Genomic DNA, 16,628 nt, shown 5'->3' on the forward strand with positions numbered 1-16,628 from the left:
TAATTTACTTTAATGCATCCTTACTCTATCCAAAAAAAAGTTTTGCCTATACATGCAATTTATACTGTGAAAATATGTATTTCTTTGCGATGAGCAGGTCAAAATGTTTTCCATATTTGTTGGTCCTCTACGGAGGTGACATTTCATTTGTCCCTTGAGACAATAGAATTATTTGACACTTTAGGTGCTGAGGTAGCCATACAGAGGTGCAATAGTTTGACTTAAAGCTAAACTCCGGGCTAGACATGCAAATAAAATATATGGCTGAGAGCTGTTTAACCTGCCTAAGGATCTGTATTTCTGTCCATCCAGCCTTGAAATTTACATAACTCTGCCACACAGAACAGTCCTGTCTAGCAAGCTCACTTAAAACATCTACAGCTTTTGATATCCTTTCAGCCAGTCCACACTTCTTCCATCATTCTATTACGTTGCACTCAGAAGTCCCATCACCTACATTGTGCTCATTGTGTTGCGCTGTGTTTGAGTGGAGTGTCATTGTGGGGTTTTGCTGTCATCATGTCGTCGGAGGGGAAGCTGCAGGCTCTGCTTTTGTTATCGTCTGCAGCTCCTTTGTGCCGCTTTGATTTCATTTATTAGCTTATATTAGTCCTTTGTCTCCTCGTCCTGCTGAGTGGCAAAGCAAACTGACGTGTCTTCCCTTTGCCGCATACAGAATCCCCGGACCCAGGACAGTCGGTCGATGTTCAGTGGTTCTGTCAGTATTCCGTCAATCACCAAGTCGCGCGGTGAGCCCGGCCGGTCAATGAGTGCCAGCAGTGGCCTCGCTGCAAGTAAGTGTTAACTGCCCACAGCAGCCACAGCATAATATGTTCTCCCTACCACCGCAGCTAATGAGGGGGCAAATCTACTAGCACTTGGAGAACGCGTCTGCCCTTATTGACTTCAAAATTTAGTTCAGGGTTGACCTAAAACTCTCAGTGCCGTTATTATCTTTGCAAACCTAAAGCTGGCCATACACATTTTAATTGGATTTTTACAATATCTATACAATCAAAGCCCAGTTCTAATTTTTTTTCTTTTTTTTACCAGCCCAGTATTTGTTAAAGGCTCCTGTATCAGTCCAAACAAGTCTAAAATCCACATACGCTCTCCCTCCCAGGCACTGCAGCTCACTGTGGGAGGTTTCAGTAACACAGGCAATGCTGTCCATCCAGGAAGCACAGGGTTGGGATAGGTGTGGTCAGGTGCCGACTGACAAGATACAGACTTGCGAATCATCAGTGACAATCCTAAAAGCCATGTAACATCTTCCCATCCCACTGTAGTGTAAGCAGGCACAGCCTACATGAGAATGACAACTCTGCTCTGAATTCAGAAGCAGTTCAGCTTGTCACATCATCACAGGAAGCTGCATTAGGTGGACTTTAGTGGCAGGATCAACAGGTAGTTGCGGGACTTTGCAGGGGGACTAAGAGAAAGCTGTAAGTGCAGATGTGCTTATAATTATGTGCTGTAATACATATTTTTTAATGGAAGGCCATCATTTTTTTTATAATAAAAAAAGCAGCTTTTATTTTGGTATTTACCTGGTGCTGTTCCCCACACACTGGCCATATGCTCTTCCTCTTCTGGTTTGAATCGCCTTCATTCAATCCCCTCGAATACTTGGTTCACCCCTAAGAATCATCTTGTTATAATGGGGTACCTAATATAAATCAAAGCTGTGAGACTCTGGTCTATATTATTACTGATCTAATGAGGGATTGTTGGAGCTCAACTACTAAACTAAACGTTCAGCTGTGTGAGTTTCTAAAAATTGTAACCCTCTGGATGCTATGCATACTGATGTACACCATATAATGCACTTTATTCCCCAACAGAACCAACTTCGTTTGTAACAAATGGTCTTCCTTTGCCTCCAGGGTCATCGCAGAATGGTAGTGCGCTGCGGCGAGAATTCTCGGGAGGGAGTTATGGAGCAAAGCGGCAGCCTATGACGTCACCGTCCGATGGGTCTCTATCTTCTGGAGGACTTGACCAAGGAAGTGATGCCCCAGCTCGGGAATATGAAAGAGAGGTGAGCAATGAGTACACACATAAGATTTTTCAATCTTAACTAAAGGCAAAACCCTTTTTCTTAATTTTGGATAGAGGAGAGGGATTAGAACACCTGTCAGGTTATTATTGCTGTCTGTGCCCATGTTAGGGAGATTTACGCTCTCTATTTATCCTGTTTACCATTATCAACAAGAGGAAAAGTGAAACAAAATCCCAAATTTTGAGTTGTCACCAGGAGAGGGAACGAGGGGGAATCTTCTAATGGAGGCATTAGTTCTGATGACAACTAATGACTCCAATCAGTTTGGAGGGATTTTCTCTCATTTCCTCTTTTGGCTATGGGACAGGAAGTGAAGGGAAGTCTCTGTAATAGGACACAAGAAAAAAAAACTGAAAAACCCACCCTTATGATATCCAAAATGGAAAAATGTTTTTCCTTTAGTTCCACGTAAAACATAGGGTTCTTGGCCATCTGTGTCCCATTCTTTTTCTAGATTGTCAAAACATTCTAGACATGTTATCCTTTGAAGCAGCACTCCTGGTATGCTATATTCTCTGCGTTGGTTTGGATATCTCTTGCTGGACAGCTCTAGCAATACAAATACTTTTCATATGTTTTCATGCACATATTGAGGGGTTACTACATACAGTCATAATGTTTCTGAACCTGGTTTAATATGCAAGGATCTACGTTGTGAGAACAAGGTATGATTCAATAATCAGAAGTTAAAAAAAAAAAAATATATATATATATATATATATATATATATATACACACACACACAAATATTTGTTTATATCTTTTCATGTGACAACACTGAAGAAATGACACTTTGCTACAATGTAAAGTAGTGAGTGTACAGCTTGTATAACAGTGTAAATTTGCTGTCCCCGCAAAATAACTCAACACATAGTCATTAATGTCTAAACCGCTGGCAACAAAAGTGAGTACACCCCTAGGTGAAAATGTCCAAATTGGGCCCAATTAGCCATCCCCCCCCCCCGGTGTCAAGTGACTCGTTAGTGTTACAAGGTCTCAGGTGTGAATGGGGAGCAGGCGTGTTAAATTTGGTGTTATCACTCTCACGCTCTCATACTGGTCACTAGAAGTTCAACATGGCACCTCATGGCAAAAAACACTTTGAGGATCTGAAAAAAAGAATTGTTGCTCTACATAAAGATGACCTAGGCTATACAGAATACTTTAATAATCCCAAAGGGAAATAAGAAGATTGCCAAGACCCTGAAACTTAGCTGCAGCACAGTGGCCAAGACCATACAGCGGTTTAACAGGACAGGTTCCACTCAGAACAGGCCTCACCATGGATGACCAAAGAAGTTGAGTACACGTGCTCAGCGTCATATCCAGAGGTTGTCTTTGGGAAATAGACGCATGAGTGCTGCCAGCATTGCTGCAGAGGTTGAAAGAGTGGGGGGTCAGGCTATCAGTGCTCAGACCATACGCCACACAGTGCATCAAATTGAGGAAGCCTCTTCTAAAAATGATGCACAAGAAAGCCCGCAAACAGTTTGCTGAAGACAGGCAGACTAGGGAAATGGAATACTGGAACCATGTCCTGTGGTCTGATGAGGCCAAGATAAACTTATTTGGTTCAGATGGTGTCAAGCGTGTGTGGCGGCAACCAGGTGAGGAGTACAAAGCCAAGTGTGTCTTGCCTAGAGTCAAGCATGGTGGTGGGAGTGTCATGGTCTGGGGCTGCATGAGTGCTGCCGGCACTGGGGAGCTACAGTTCATTGAGGGAAGCTATGAGTAAGCACTTAGTGTAAGTGTGAAACGTGTCAGCTGTTTTCCTGTACCACTCGGCCTTGGTGTCTTGTGCACTTTATGATCCTGATTTACAATTAAAGGCATATGAAATTTCTTCCGGAGTGCGGCTGTCCAGACTTCTTTGTCCATTTCTATCAGCTCATTGAGGGAACCATGAATGCCAACATGTACTGCGACATACTGAAGCAGAGCATGATCCCCTCCCTTTGGAGACTGGGCCGCAGGGCAGTATTCCAACATAACGACCCCAAACACACCTCCAAGATGACTGCCTTGCTAAAGAAGCTGAGGGTAAAGGTGATGGACTGACCAAGCATGTCTCCCGACCTAAACCCTATTGAGCATCTGTGGGGCATCCTCAAATGGAAGGTGGAGGAGCGCAAGGTCTCTAACATCCACCATCTCTGTGATGTCGTCATGGAGGAGTGGAAGAGGACTCCAGTGGCAACTTGTGAAGCTCTGGTGAACTCCATGCCCAAGAGGGTTAAGGCAGTGCTGGAAAATAATGGTGGCCACGCAAAATATTGACACTTTGGGCCCAATTTGGACATTTTCACTTAGGGGTGTACTCATTTTTGTTGCCAGCGGTTTAGACATTAATGGCTGTGTGTTGAGTTATTTTGAGGGGACAGCAAATTTACACTGTTATACAAGCTGTACACTCACTACTTTACATTATAGCAAAGTGTCTTTTCTTCAGCGTTGTCACATGAAAAGATATAATAAAATATTTACATGTGAGGGGTGTACTCACTTTTGTGAGATACTGTGTGTGTATGCGTGTGTGTGTATATATATATATATATATATATATATATATATATATATAACACACACACCTTCTGACTCCATTCCACCCTATTCCAAACTTTAAAGTACAAGTTCATGTTTTTCAAAAATCCCCCACTACCCTCTCCCTAGCCCCCTTCCACCCTGCCCTCCCATGGCTGCAGCAGTGGAAATCTAGTGCAGGAATGTACATATCTGTGCACCAACTGCCCCAATAGATTTGAATTGAGCATTGCTCCTGCAGTACAGGTATGTGCCATTCAAGTTATGTGAGTGTGGTGGCAGCCTTGCATTCGAGATTTAAGAGTATGGGTTACAGACACCATAGGAGGCTGCAGCCGTTGGAGGAGGTAAACATGGACCTGCTAGGGGGAATGACACAACTAAATTTAAAGGGGGTAGGTATGGGAGGGTTGGATTTTTTAATGTGAACATGTACTTTACCTCTTGAAATACAGGCTCCCTATTTTATCCTTACTTTGTTGTAGTGCACCAGTTATCCCCATTGCCTTTATATAATCTGGTGATCTGGGAACACCTTTGCTCACCTGTTTGTAAAATGGAAGGAATTCTCAAATACACCCACTGCACATTCCTCTTGGTCTAGAGAAAGTCTGATGAGACAGTACTAGGAAGATTTTCTTAGCCAGAAATAAAATCTAAGCTCACATTTGAAGCTTTAATTTGACTGATTTTAAAGGAAGCAGAGACAGGGGAATTTGTACTTCACATGTTTCAGGAAACACCCTCCCACTGAACATGTGAAGACCTGTCTGAAATCTGCTTACAGTGGATAACAGAAAATTTAGATCAACTTAAAATTGAGCAGACTCCTATGTCATTACATTACAGTTTATTGAATGTATTGGTAAGTACATCGGCCTGATGTACTTACCAATATTTTCAATGAACACCTTTTAACCTACCTTCAAGTTTGCATGCCTTTGGACATGGGTGCTCCTTCCTTGCTACTTTTCCAATTGTACACGTGGAAACGACCATAAAGCTGTACCCAGAAGGCAGCAGCCCAAACCCCAAGAGAGTCAAGCCATTATTCAATACTGTGCACAACCCGCTGATGAAATTCCTTCCTACTTGCCAACACAGCCATCCACCCACCCACAACCAGTGACTGATCCAGGCAGACGAGTGCAGTCTCCAGCACAAACAAGCAATTAGAGGGAAGGAAGAGGGCATTGTGAACGGGCATTAATTCGGCATCTAAACAGGCAGTTATTTGGGCATTTTTATATATATCTGCAACATTTTTTTTCTGTACAAATAAACATGTTTTCTTGCTACTTTTGTGATATTTTTTTTGTTTACTTGAAACAGGCAACAAACTTTGACTTGGGCAGAAGTACATTTTAAACTGGTGCAAAGCTACTTTTGACCATTAGAGGGGGTAATTCTCAATAGAAACTGCTAGTATATTTAATATTCTCTAATTGCACCTTTCACACACTGTGTGCTGCCTCTCACAGAACACGTCTTTGTAAACTCACCCCACTTCAAGTTAAAGGGTATCTAAAGCCAATAGTTTTGTTAGTTTTGGACAGAGTGAGAAAATATTGGAATTCCTATGAGGTTATTATTACTGCATCCAGTTGGGAACATTCGTCCTGTTTGTCCTGGTGACTGTTGTCGCTAGGACATTAAATGACAGAATCACTACATTTTACAGTTATCACTAGAATGGGAATGGAAGGGAAATTTCTCGGTGGTGAATAATGTTCCAGTGACCGTTTTCTAAGAGGGTATTTGCCATCACTTTGTAGAGATTTCTTCTTACTTCATGTTTCTGAAGGACAGACAGCAATGGAAAATCTTGCAAATGGTACAGAGGCAGCAGAAGAACTAGACAGGGGTTTGGCTTTAGATATACTTTATGGCTTTAGATATACTTTATGGCTTTAGATGTACTTTATGGCTTGACTGCACTACATCATCTGTATGTTAGAATTACACTCCACAATTTGTCATTAGGAATCTGTTAAGTAAACACAGCCTGGCTGGTAAGGATTTAAGTGCAGCGCTAAGTAACTAGTGATATATGTAAAAATGCAAACATATAAGTGACAGTGCACAATTAAACATACATTAAAGTGGAGGGCCACCCTGAAAAAAAAAAATTGCACCAAAAATCCTAAAAAAATAAAAAAAAAAACATTTGAAAAAAAAAATTTTTTATACTTACCTGAACCCTTGTTGCTAGGCAGTCTTCCTAATCTGCCTGTTCCTATTCCGCAGCGTGTTCTGCTTCTAGTTGAGCGGCCCCGTTGCCTTCTGGGAACTGTGTGTGTTCCCAGAAAACCACGGGGCCATTCACAGATCGCCGCGCTGCTCGCGCGTGCACAGTAGGAAACTGGCAGTGAAGCCGCAAGGCTCCACTGCCTGTTTCCCTTACCTAGGATGGCGGTGCTGGGACCCGAGAGCCGAGGGACGGGTCGGCCTCGGGCGGCCAACATCGCGGGCACCCAGGACAGGTAAGTCTATTTATTTAAAGTCAGCAGCTTGTAGCTGCTGACCTTAAAAACATTTTTTTAGCTGGCCGGAATCCCGCTTTAATGACATTGCCCTCAAAGCAAGACTAGTAGGCAAAAAGGTGAAACAACATATACATAAACATATTGAGAAACTAAATGTCCATTAAACTGCATCAAGAGACACTTAGATGAGTCCAAAGTGAAAAAAAGTAATTTTTCAAACGGTGCAAAATAGGTGGATATTCGGACTTCCAGCCAAGGATGACCGACAGAGGTGTGTGCTCAATGCAGCAGGGAAACAATATTCACCATCAAATGTGCTACCACCACCAGTGAATGTAATAGGGTACTCTTACCAAATAGTGTGGGCTACTTGCCAGCAGCAGAGAGCCAAACAAGCAAAACTGATGGGGTCTTTAAAAATCACAGAAACCAGTATGTGGATTGTATAAGAACATATTTGAGGGGCACACCATACAATGCGTTTAAATTCAAGATGGTGCTGCTATAAGACCTACAAACAGTACAAAATATTTTACAGCGCACACATACAAGAATGACATTTCCTGCAGGGCTAGTTAAAAACACCTGAACATATTCAAAAAATACGGGGGTTTGGTCACACTATATGGTCATATAGTGCTATGCCCACTTACTGCGACAAAGTACCCCGAATTAGTGGGTCCTACTCTAGTAATAGAATGGAAGATCCTTTGTCTCAACCATGGGAGCTGAACTCCTCTATGTGGGAGAACTGAAGGGGATACATCCTATACACTGGTGGCCACTAAATAAGAGGTAATGAGGAGGGGGAGGGGTGCTCCAGCCCAAAAGACCTGGTCAGGGCCTATTACAATATACAACAACATATTTGGGGGGCACACCATACAATGCGTTTAAATTCAAGATGGTGCTGCTATAAGACCTACAAAATATTTTGCGCTGTAAAATATTTTGTAATGTGGATTGTACAGCAGTGCCGATTCTACAATCAAGCTTTCAGGGACCAACATCAAGAAAGCATAACGATCCAGGTTCAGCATATAGAGACTCATCGGCTCCACCAGTCAACAGAAAGGAGACATACAGGAAAAAAAGATCACCACATAGCATAAAATCCTTGGCTAAAAATGTATTAAAGTATTGCACTTACATCAATGTAGATAAAAACAGGCCTTTGTATAATGTGATCACAAGGAGAAGAACGCAGTGATGTGGAGCGCGGTATGTCCCAACATTTCGTCTACAGAGACATCATTTGGGGTATGATGTCTTGATAGACGAAACGTTGGGACGCACGACGCTGGCTCCACAACACTGTGTTCTTCTCCTTGTGATCACATTATACAAAGGCCTGTTTTTATCTATATTGATGTAAGTGCAATACTTTAACCACATGCCGACCGCCGCACGCCAGTTTACGTTGGCAGAATGGCACGGCCAGGCAAAAGAGCGTACCAGTACGTCCCTTTAAAATCCCCGCCTAGCGGGTGCCGTGGGAGCATGCCCGCGGATCCCGCAAACTCAATTGCAGTGAGGAGAGGCAGAACGGGGAGATGCCTATGTAAACAAGGCATTTCCCTGTTCTGCCTAGCAACATGACAGGGATCTACTGCTCCCTGTTATCGGGAGCAGTGATCTTTGTCATGTTGTAGTGAGCCCATCCCCCTACAGTTAGAACACATCTAGGGAACACACTTAACCCCTTGATCACCCCCTAGTGTTTAACTCCTTTCCTGCCAGTGACATTTTTTACAGTAATCAGTGGCTATTTTTAGCTCTGATCGCTGTATAAATGTCAGTGGTCCCAAAATAGTGTCAAAAGTGTCCGATCTGTCTGCCGCAATGTCGCAGTCACAATAAAAATCGCAGATCGCCGCCATTACTAGTAAAAAAAAAAAAATTAATAATAAAAATGCCATAAATCTATCCCCTATTTTGTAGATGCTATAACTTTTGCGCAAACCAATCAATATACACTTATTGCGATTTTTTTTTTATATATATATATATATATATATATATATATATATATATATATATATATAAAATTCTAACACAGTTTAGGCTGATATATATTCTTCTACATATTTTTAGTAAAAAAAAAAAAAAAAAGAATCGCAATAAGTGTATATTGATTGGTTTGCGCAAAAGTTATAGCATCTACAAAATAGGGGATAGATTTATGGCATTTTTATTATTCATTTTTTTTTTTTTTACTAGTAATGGCGGCGATCTGCGATTTTTATTGTGACTGCGACATTGCGGCGGACAGATCGGACACTTTTGACACTATTTTGGGACCAGTGACATTTATACAGCGATTAGAGCTAAAAATAGCCACTGATTATTGTATAAATGTCACTGGCAGGGAAGGGGTTAAACACTAGGATGCAATCAAGGGGTTAAGTGTGTTTCCTAGATGTGTTCCAACTGTAGGGGGATGGGCTCACTACAACATGACAAAGATCACTGCTCCCGATAACAGGGAGCAGTAGATCCCTGTCATGTTGCTAGGCAGAACAGGGAAATGCCTTGTTTACGTAGGCATCTCCCCGTACTGCCCCTCCTCACCGCAATTGCGGGCCGCCGGCGAACATCAAGTTCGTGGGACCCGCGGGCTTGCTCCCGTGGCACCCGCTAGGTGGGGATTTTAAAGGGACATAGGGGTACGCTCTTTTGGCTGCCCATGCCATTCTGTCGACGTAAATCGGCATGCGGCGGTCGGCATATGGTTAAATAAAGTATTGCACTAAGACCCCTTTCACATTTTTAGCGCTGCTTTACCGTTGTTTTAGTAGCGCTATTCAACCACTGGCAGGACGGTTTTACCCCCCCCCCCCCCCGCTAGTGCCCAAAAAAGGGTTAGATCCTCCCGCAAAAGCCACTGCAGTGGCACTTTGCCGGCGGTATGGTGGCGCTGCCCCATTGTTTTAAATGGGCAGGAGCGGTGGAGGAGCGGTGTATTCAAGGAGCGGTGATCACAAGGAGAAGAATGCAGTGTTGTGGAGCCAGCGCAGCAGGGCCATCTTAAGAGCATTATAGGCCCCCGGGCAATACAGTGCACTGGGGCCCTGTCTACACAATCACGCACGAGAATAAAAATGCAAATTATCAATAAGGCTATATTTATTGGTACTTCCAACAAAATCAGTGTTTAAACATTAACACAACGTTTGGACAATATAACTTTTGATGGGCACAGTGGCTGCGTTTGATGGGCACAGTGGTAGCTTTGATGGGCACAGCGGCTGTGTTTGATGGGCACAGCGGCTGCATTTGATGGGCACAGTGGCAGCTTTGATGGGCACAATGGCTGTGTTTGATGGGCACAGTGGCAGCTTTTGAGGGGCACAGACAGTGGCTGTGTTTGATGCACAACTTGAACTTACTTAAGTAGACAGTGTTAGACTTACTTGAGGCCGCCAGCCTGGTGCAGTACAGTGTGTCACTCACAGCAGCAAGGCAGCGCCAGATATCAATCAGGACTCTGCTCCCTCTCCACGCTGTCTGAAAAACATGGCTGAGGTGAGCGGAGCTTGTTCACTAGCCGCTAGGGGCGGCCATGGCGCGCTATGAATGTTGGGGCGGCCGTGGCCTCTGACTGACGTCACTGGTTGCTAGCTAGACGCTGGGCGGCCGGCAATTCTAGCAAGTGAGCAACCAGTGCAGTCAGTCAACTTAAGCAGCAGATTGCAGCTCTGAGGATCGGCCTTGGATGGGGCCCTCCAGGCAAGTGGGGCCCCTGGGCAACTGCCCAGCGTACCCAGTGGAAAAAACTGCCCTGCAGCGCAGTACGTCCCAACGTTTTGTCTATCAAGACATCATACCCCAGATGATGTCTTGGTAGACGAAACGTTAGGACATACCGCGCTGGCTCCACAACCCTGCATTCTTCTCCTTGTGATCACATTATACAAAAGCTTGTTTTAATCTACATTGATGTAAGTGCAATACTTTATTTAATACATTTTTAGGCAAGGATTTTATGCTATGTGGCGATCTTTTTTTCCTGTATGTCTCCTTCCTGTTGACTGGAAGAGCCAATGAGTCTCTATATGCTGAACCTGGATCGTTATGCTTTCTTGATGTTGGTCCCTGAAAGCTTGATTGTAGAATCTGCACTGCTGTACAATCCACATGCTGGTTTCTGTGATGTTAAAGACCCCATCAGTTTTGCTTGTTTGGCTCTCTGCTGCTGGCAGGCAGCCCACACTATTTGGTAAGAGTACACTATTACCTTCACTCGTGGTGGTAGCACATTTGATGGTGAATATTGTTTCCCTGCTGCATTGAGCACACACCTCTGTCGGTCATCCTTGGCTGGAAGGAAGTCCAAATGTCCACCTATTTTGCACTGTTTGAAAAATTACTTTTTTTCACTTTGGACTCATCTAAGTGTCTCTTGATGCAGTTTAACCACTTCAATACCAGACTGTAGTAATATGATATCCGTAGATGGGATCTACCATCCTGAGCGGACGTCATATGACATCCTTGGCTTCCGCCGCTTCACCGTGGAGCCGAGGCGCGTGCCCGATGGACGCGATGTCCGCCAGTCACCAGCAATCGCTTGTGACAGAGCAGGAACATGTGTGTGTAAACACACAGATTCAGGTCCTGTCAGGGGAGAGGAGATAGATTGTGTATTCCTAGTATATAGGAACACCGATCGGTCTCCTTCCCAAGTCAGTCCCATCCCCCCCACAGTTAGACTCACTCCCTAGTTAACACATTTAACCCCTTGATCGCCCCCTAGTGTTAACTCCTTCCCTGCCAGTTACTTTTATACAGTAATTAATTGCTAGTTATAGCTCTGAGCGTTGTATAAATGTCAATGGTCCCATAGTGTCAAGTGTCCGATCTGTGCACCGCAATGTCACAGTCCTGATAAAAATCTCAGATCGCCGCCATTGCTAGTAAAAAAATAAATAAATAAATAAAAATGACATAAATCAACCTATTTTGTAGGCGCTATAACTTTTGCGCAAACCAATCAATATATGCTTATTGTGATTTTTTTTTTTTTTTTTTTTTTTTTTACCAAGAATATGTAGAAGAAAATATATCGGCCTAAACTGAGGAAAAAATTTGTTTTGTTTTTTTTAAATTTAGGATATTTATTGTCGCCTTTTTTTTTTTTTGGTTTAAAGCGCAAAAAAATAAAAACCACAGAGGTGATCAAATACCCCCAAAAGAACACTCTATTTGTGTGAAAATAATTATCAAAATTTCATTTGGGTACAGTGTTGCATGACCGTGCAATTGTCATTCAAAATGTTACAGCACTGAAAGCTGAAAATTGGCCTGGGCAGGTAGGGGGTGAAATTGCCCTGTATTGAAGTGGTTAATGGATATTTAGGTTCTCAATATGTTTATGTATATATGTTGTTTTACCATTTTGCATACTAGTCTTGCTTTGCAGGCAATGTCATTAATGTATGTTTAACTGTGCACTGTCACTTATATGTTTGCATTATTACATATATCACTAGTTACTTAGCGCTGCACTTAAATCCTTACCACTTTCTTTACACAATTTGTCTAATTGTAGTGTCAGCAGCTCATCTACTGAGTGTGGTGGCACAGTTTTTTTCTTCCTTTTTTTATATATAGCCTGGCTGGCCCAGAACTTCTGCTTTTGAATCTGGTTTTGCTTGAGTACATCTGTTCCTCCTGGCGGTGTGAAACCCTCTGGTAATAAAAACCTGAGTATACCTGGTATTCCTGGCATTGTAGAAAGCGTGGTGGTGGAAACCCACGTACATCCAGTCCTCCTGGTGGTGTAGAACCCTTTTGTTAGCAGTAACTTCCATACACCCAATCCTCTGGGCAGTGTACTACCCTCTGGTAGAAAAGACCTGATCCCACTTGGTCCTCCAGGCAGTGTAGAACCCTCTAGTAGCATAGACCACAATATACTTGGTCCTCCTGATGGTGTAGAACCCTTTGGAGTCGCAGAGCCCTCTGTTTGTGGTAACCTCAGCACATTTGCTCCTCCTGGTAGTATGGAACTTTTTGGTAGTAGAGACCTGAATACACCTGGTCCTCCTGGCAATATAGAATCCTCAAGTAGTACTGACCTGATTATACCTAGTCCTCCTGATGGTGTAGAACCCTTTGGTGTTGTAGAACCCACTGTTTTTTTTTTGTTTGTTTTTTTTTTGTTTTTTGTTTTATCAAGATGTATTTATTAAAGAGGCGCTCCAGTCTCCCCCCCAAAAAATTAAAAGTCAGCAGCTACAAATACTATAGCTTCTGAGTTTTAATATAAAGACACGTACCTGTCCAGGAATCCAGCGATGTCCGCACCCAAGCCGATTCTTCAATTGGTTTTCGGGTGCAGGCACTGGCATCTTCAGTAAGGAAAAGCAGCAGTGAAGCCCTCAGGCTTCACAGCCAGTTCCCTACTGCGCATGCGCAAGTCGTGCTGCGCTTTCCGAATGGTCCCACTTTCTTCTGGGACCTGTGCGTGTCCTAGAAGGCCGCGGGGGAAAAGAGGAGGGACCGGACATACTCAAAAGATCACAGCAGCGATCTTACCCAGAAGTGGGAGCGGATGCCTGACAAAACCAAAAGTGGCAAATGTGACAGTGGGGGGGGGGCATGCGAACAAGCGACGCTTCCTCTTTTGGGTGGAGCTTTGCTTTAAGTAAAAATGGGTATAAAACATACCAAGAACAAGAAACCACAACGAGTTGACATGGTACAGGTCAGCACATAAATGATAAATAAGGTAGAACCCACTGTTAGTGACCTCGGTACACTTGATCCTCCTGCAAAAAATGTGCATACATGGAAGGAGCACCAGACCAAAAGTAAGAGTCCAATTTCATTTATAGGTATTTTGCTAAAGGACAACCAACATGTTTCAGGGGTCAAAGAATCGCCCCTTTCATCAAGGCTGCAACAAAACATAATAGAAGTAATATATAATTGTGACTGGTAAAATCATGAGCCTAACATTAACATATACATGATTTTATCAATTACAATTATATTTACATTATATTATGTAGTAGCCCTGATAAAGTGGTAGCTCCTTTGACCCCTGAAACACGTTGGCTGCCTTTTAGCACAATACCAATAAAAGAAATCGGACTATTTTATCTTTTGGTTCCTTCCATGTATGCAGGTTTTTTTTTTCTGGTAATCTGCTGGGGAACCTTGTCTGTCATGAGCAGTCGAACTTAAGTCAGTGGGCTCTTCAAATGTTTTCGTCCTCTCACCACTTCGTATAAACCTATATCAGAGTTCCAGCACCTCTTGGATGCCTTTTTTTCCCCTCGATCCTCCTGGCAGTGTAGAACCTTCTAGTAGCAGAGACATGAGTACATCTAGTCCTCCTGGTGTGTAGAACTCTGATAGCAGAAACCTGGTATTTTGGGAACATCTAATCCTGAGTTGGTGATACTGCAGGCAACTTATTACCTGATTACATTAAAATAAAATTTTCACTGTAACTGCAAGCTGCATGATCACTTACGGGCCCTCTGAAAGACTTGCTCAAACTGGCAATTCAAAATATGTAATTTGGGTGGCGTTTCTGATGACAGTGCATCTTGGATAGCATTGGTACAGTAGAGCTTTTTGAAACAGGAAATATTCACACATCTAAATCCTTCACATATCCCACAAATAGGAGAAATAATGCCTCATTTAGGACAGTGGGAGGAGCCATGCACATCATTTTTTTATGCCTCCATGGCCAAATTCACATTCAGAACCACTGGTGTATCATGCAAATATAGCCTGATATTAAAGAGCCATTTATTCCAATCTCTGTAATATTTGGCTGTATCTGCATTATACACCAATAGTTCTGGATGAGCATTTGGCAGTTTGGGGTTTAAAGGAATGATCTGCATGACTCTGCCCTCTGTTCTGACATGAGCAATAATCCTCTTGGTTTTGTAATATGTGAAGGAATGAGACACGTAAATAACCTTCTGTTCTAAGAAGGCTTTACTGCACAACGCACTGATGCTGTTGGAGGAATTTTCAATGATTATAAATTATTCCTTTAGTCTTAAAGGGCTGACCATAATCTTAAAGTGTTACTAAACCCACAACAGTAAAATCAGTCTTTATATACAGTAAAGCATGCTTGTTATACTCACTGTGGAACCTAAGGGGTTAATCCTCTGCATTGTGTAAAAAGCCTGTTTGATCCTGTCTTCCCTGATCCTCCCCTTCTTCCCATGTCCCCAGTCCATCTATTGATAGTACAGAGGCTAGGGGGACAAGCTGCTCAGTTTGGTGTCTATTGCTAGAGAGTTTTTTTTTTCTCGGAAGAGTGCATGTGATCAGCAGAGGGCCAACCAGCACTGGACAGTCAGAAGAGAATAAAAACTCCTCCTACAAGCTTTAACCAGACACTGATAGAAGTCACAAGACTGCTATATACTGCAGATGAAAAAGGTATTTAGCAGTTTATATTTACTAAAACTATTGCATTCCCATGGTCTGTGTAGTGTGGGAGACCAGATATAGTGAATGCAGGGTCCTGGGTTTAGTAACACTTTAATACTTGCCCGTATGATAGCAGAAGAAATTTTCAGATTGGGTTTTGTTGTCTAAAGTTGCTTTGTAACCTCTTCATCTCTTGTCGGTCACCAGGACTCGGACTCACCAAGACATTCGACGGCCTCCAACAGCTCCAACCTCAGCAGCCCACCGAGCCCAGTGTCCCCTCACAAGACCAAGAGCAGTTCCTTAGAGAGTTCGGACCATGTCAGCTGGGACGCATGAACTTCACACCCCTCACCGCTGCTTAAAAAAGAGCCGCCTAAAATCCAGCTTGTCCGGGACTGGCGTGGAGGGGCCCCCCGATATCTTACACAGCTCAACAACACAGCACCGTGATGCCTGGGACTCGTAAGGAGGCAGCTTGTTGTGGAACAAACCTTCTAGCTAGTAGAATTGGTTGCTTTTCACACAGTTTACAATGTGGCTTTGTTGCCATAAAATCCATTAGCCACAAGGAAAGGCAGCAACAAGCTCAAACATGGTGCACACAGGAAACAACCATTTTGGGGGAGAACGGTGGGGAATTGTGGGATGGGAGTTTGGGGGGGGGGGGGGGGGGGATCCAGTGCCGCCCCGGTAGCAGCCCTCAGACTTGAGGAATCAGCACTGTGTCACCTCTCCCTCTCGCGGGACCTCACGTCAGGTGCATTACCAGACATTGAATGTTACCCCCCCGCTGTCCGTTCACCCCCTTCCCCCCACCTTGCGTCATCGGTAACGTATTTTACTATGAAAGAGTTTAATCTAAATAGTACATCGCATATGTATATATAAGGATGATGTATTCCTCTGAGAGTAGAGCATATTTAAAAAAAAAAAAAAAGAGAGATTCTGTAATTTTAATGACGGATTGTTTGCGTTCATGATTGCTATTGGATAAACCAGCTTAACTCAACACTTACCATACAATCACACTTTTTGTTTTTTAAGGTTTGACTCACACGGTCGCTCATAGGTCATTTATAGTCATCCACGCCATATTATCCATGTTCGTGTCCGCACTAAAGGGAGTA

General features: G+C 43.2%; 1 protein-coding gene across 5 annotated transcripts in view; it reads left to right on the forward strand.

The window, feature by feature from the left end:
• CDC42BPA (CDC42 binding protein kinase alpha) overlaps positions 1–16,170 on the forward strand; it is a 360,647-nt gene extending 344,477 nt beyond the window's left edge. For all 5 annotated transcript variants that reach the window (XM_073628296.1, XM_073628295.1, XM_073628298.1 and 2 more), the window contains 3 exons: positions 677–794; positions 1,887–2,041; positions 15,706–16,170. In XM_073628296.1, coding sequence (XP_073484397.1) covers positions 677–794; positions 1,887–2,041; positions 15,706–15,837 — 405 coding nt within the window. In that variant the 3' untranslated portion in view covers positions 15,838–16,170. The remainder of the gene's footprint in view (positions 1–676; positions 795–1,886; positions 2,042–15,705) is intronic.
• Positions 16,171–16,628: the final 458 nt, after the last annotated feature.

The sequence above is a fragment of the Aquarana catesbeiana genome, linkage group LG04 (assembly GCF_042186555.1).
Source record: "Aquarana catesbeiana isolate 2022-GZ linkage group LG04, ASM4218655v1, whole genome shotgun sequence".
NCBI classification, from domain to species: Eukaryota; Metazoa; Chordata; class Amphibia; order Anura; family Ranidae; genus Aquarana; species Aquarana catesbeiana.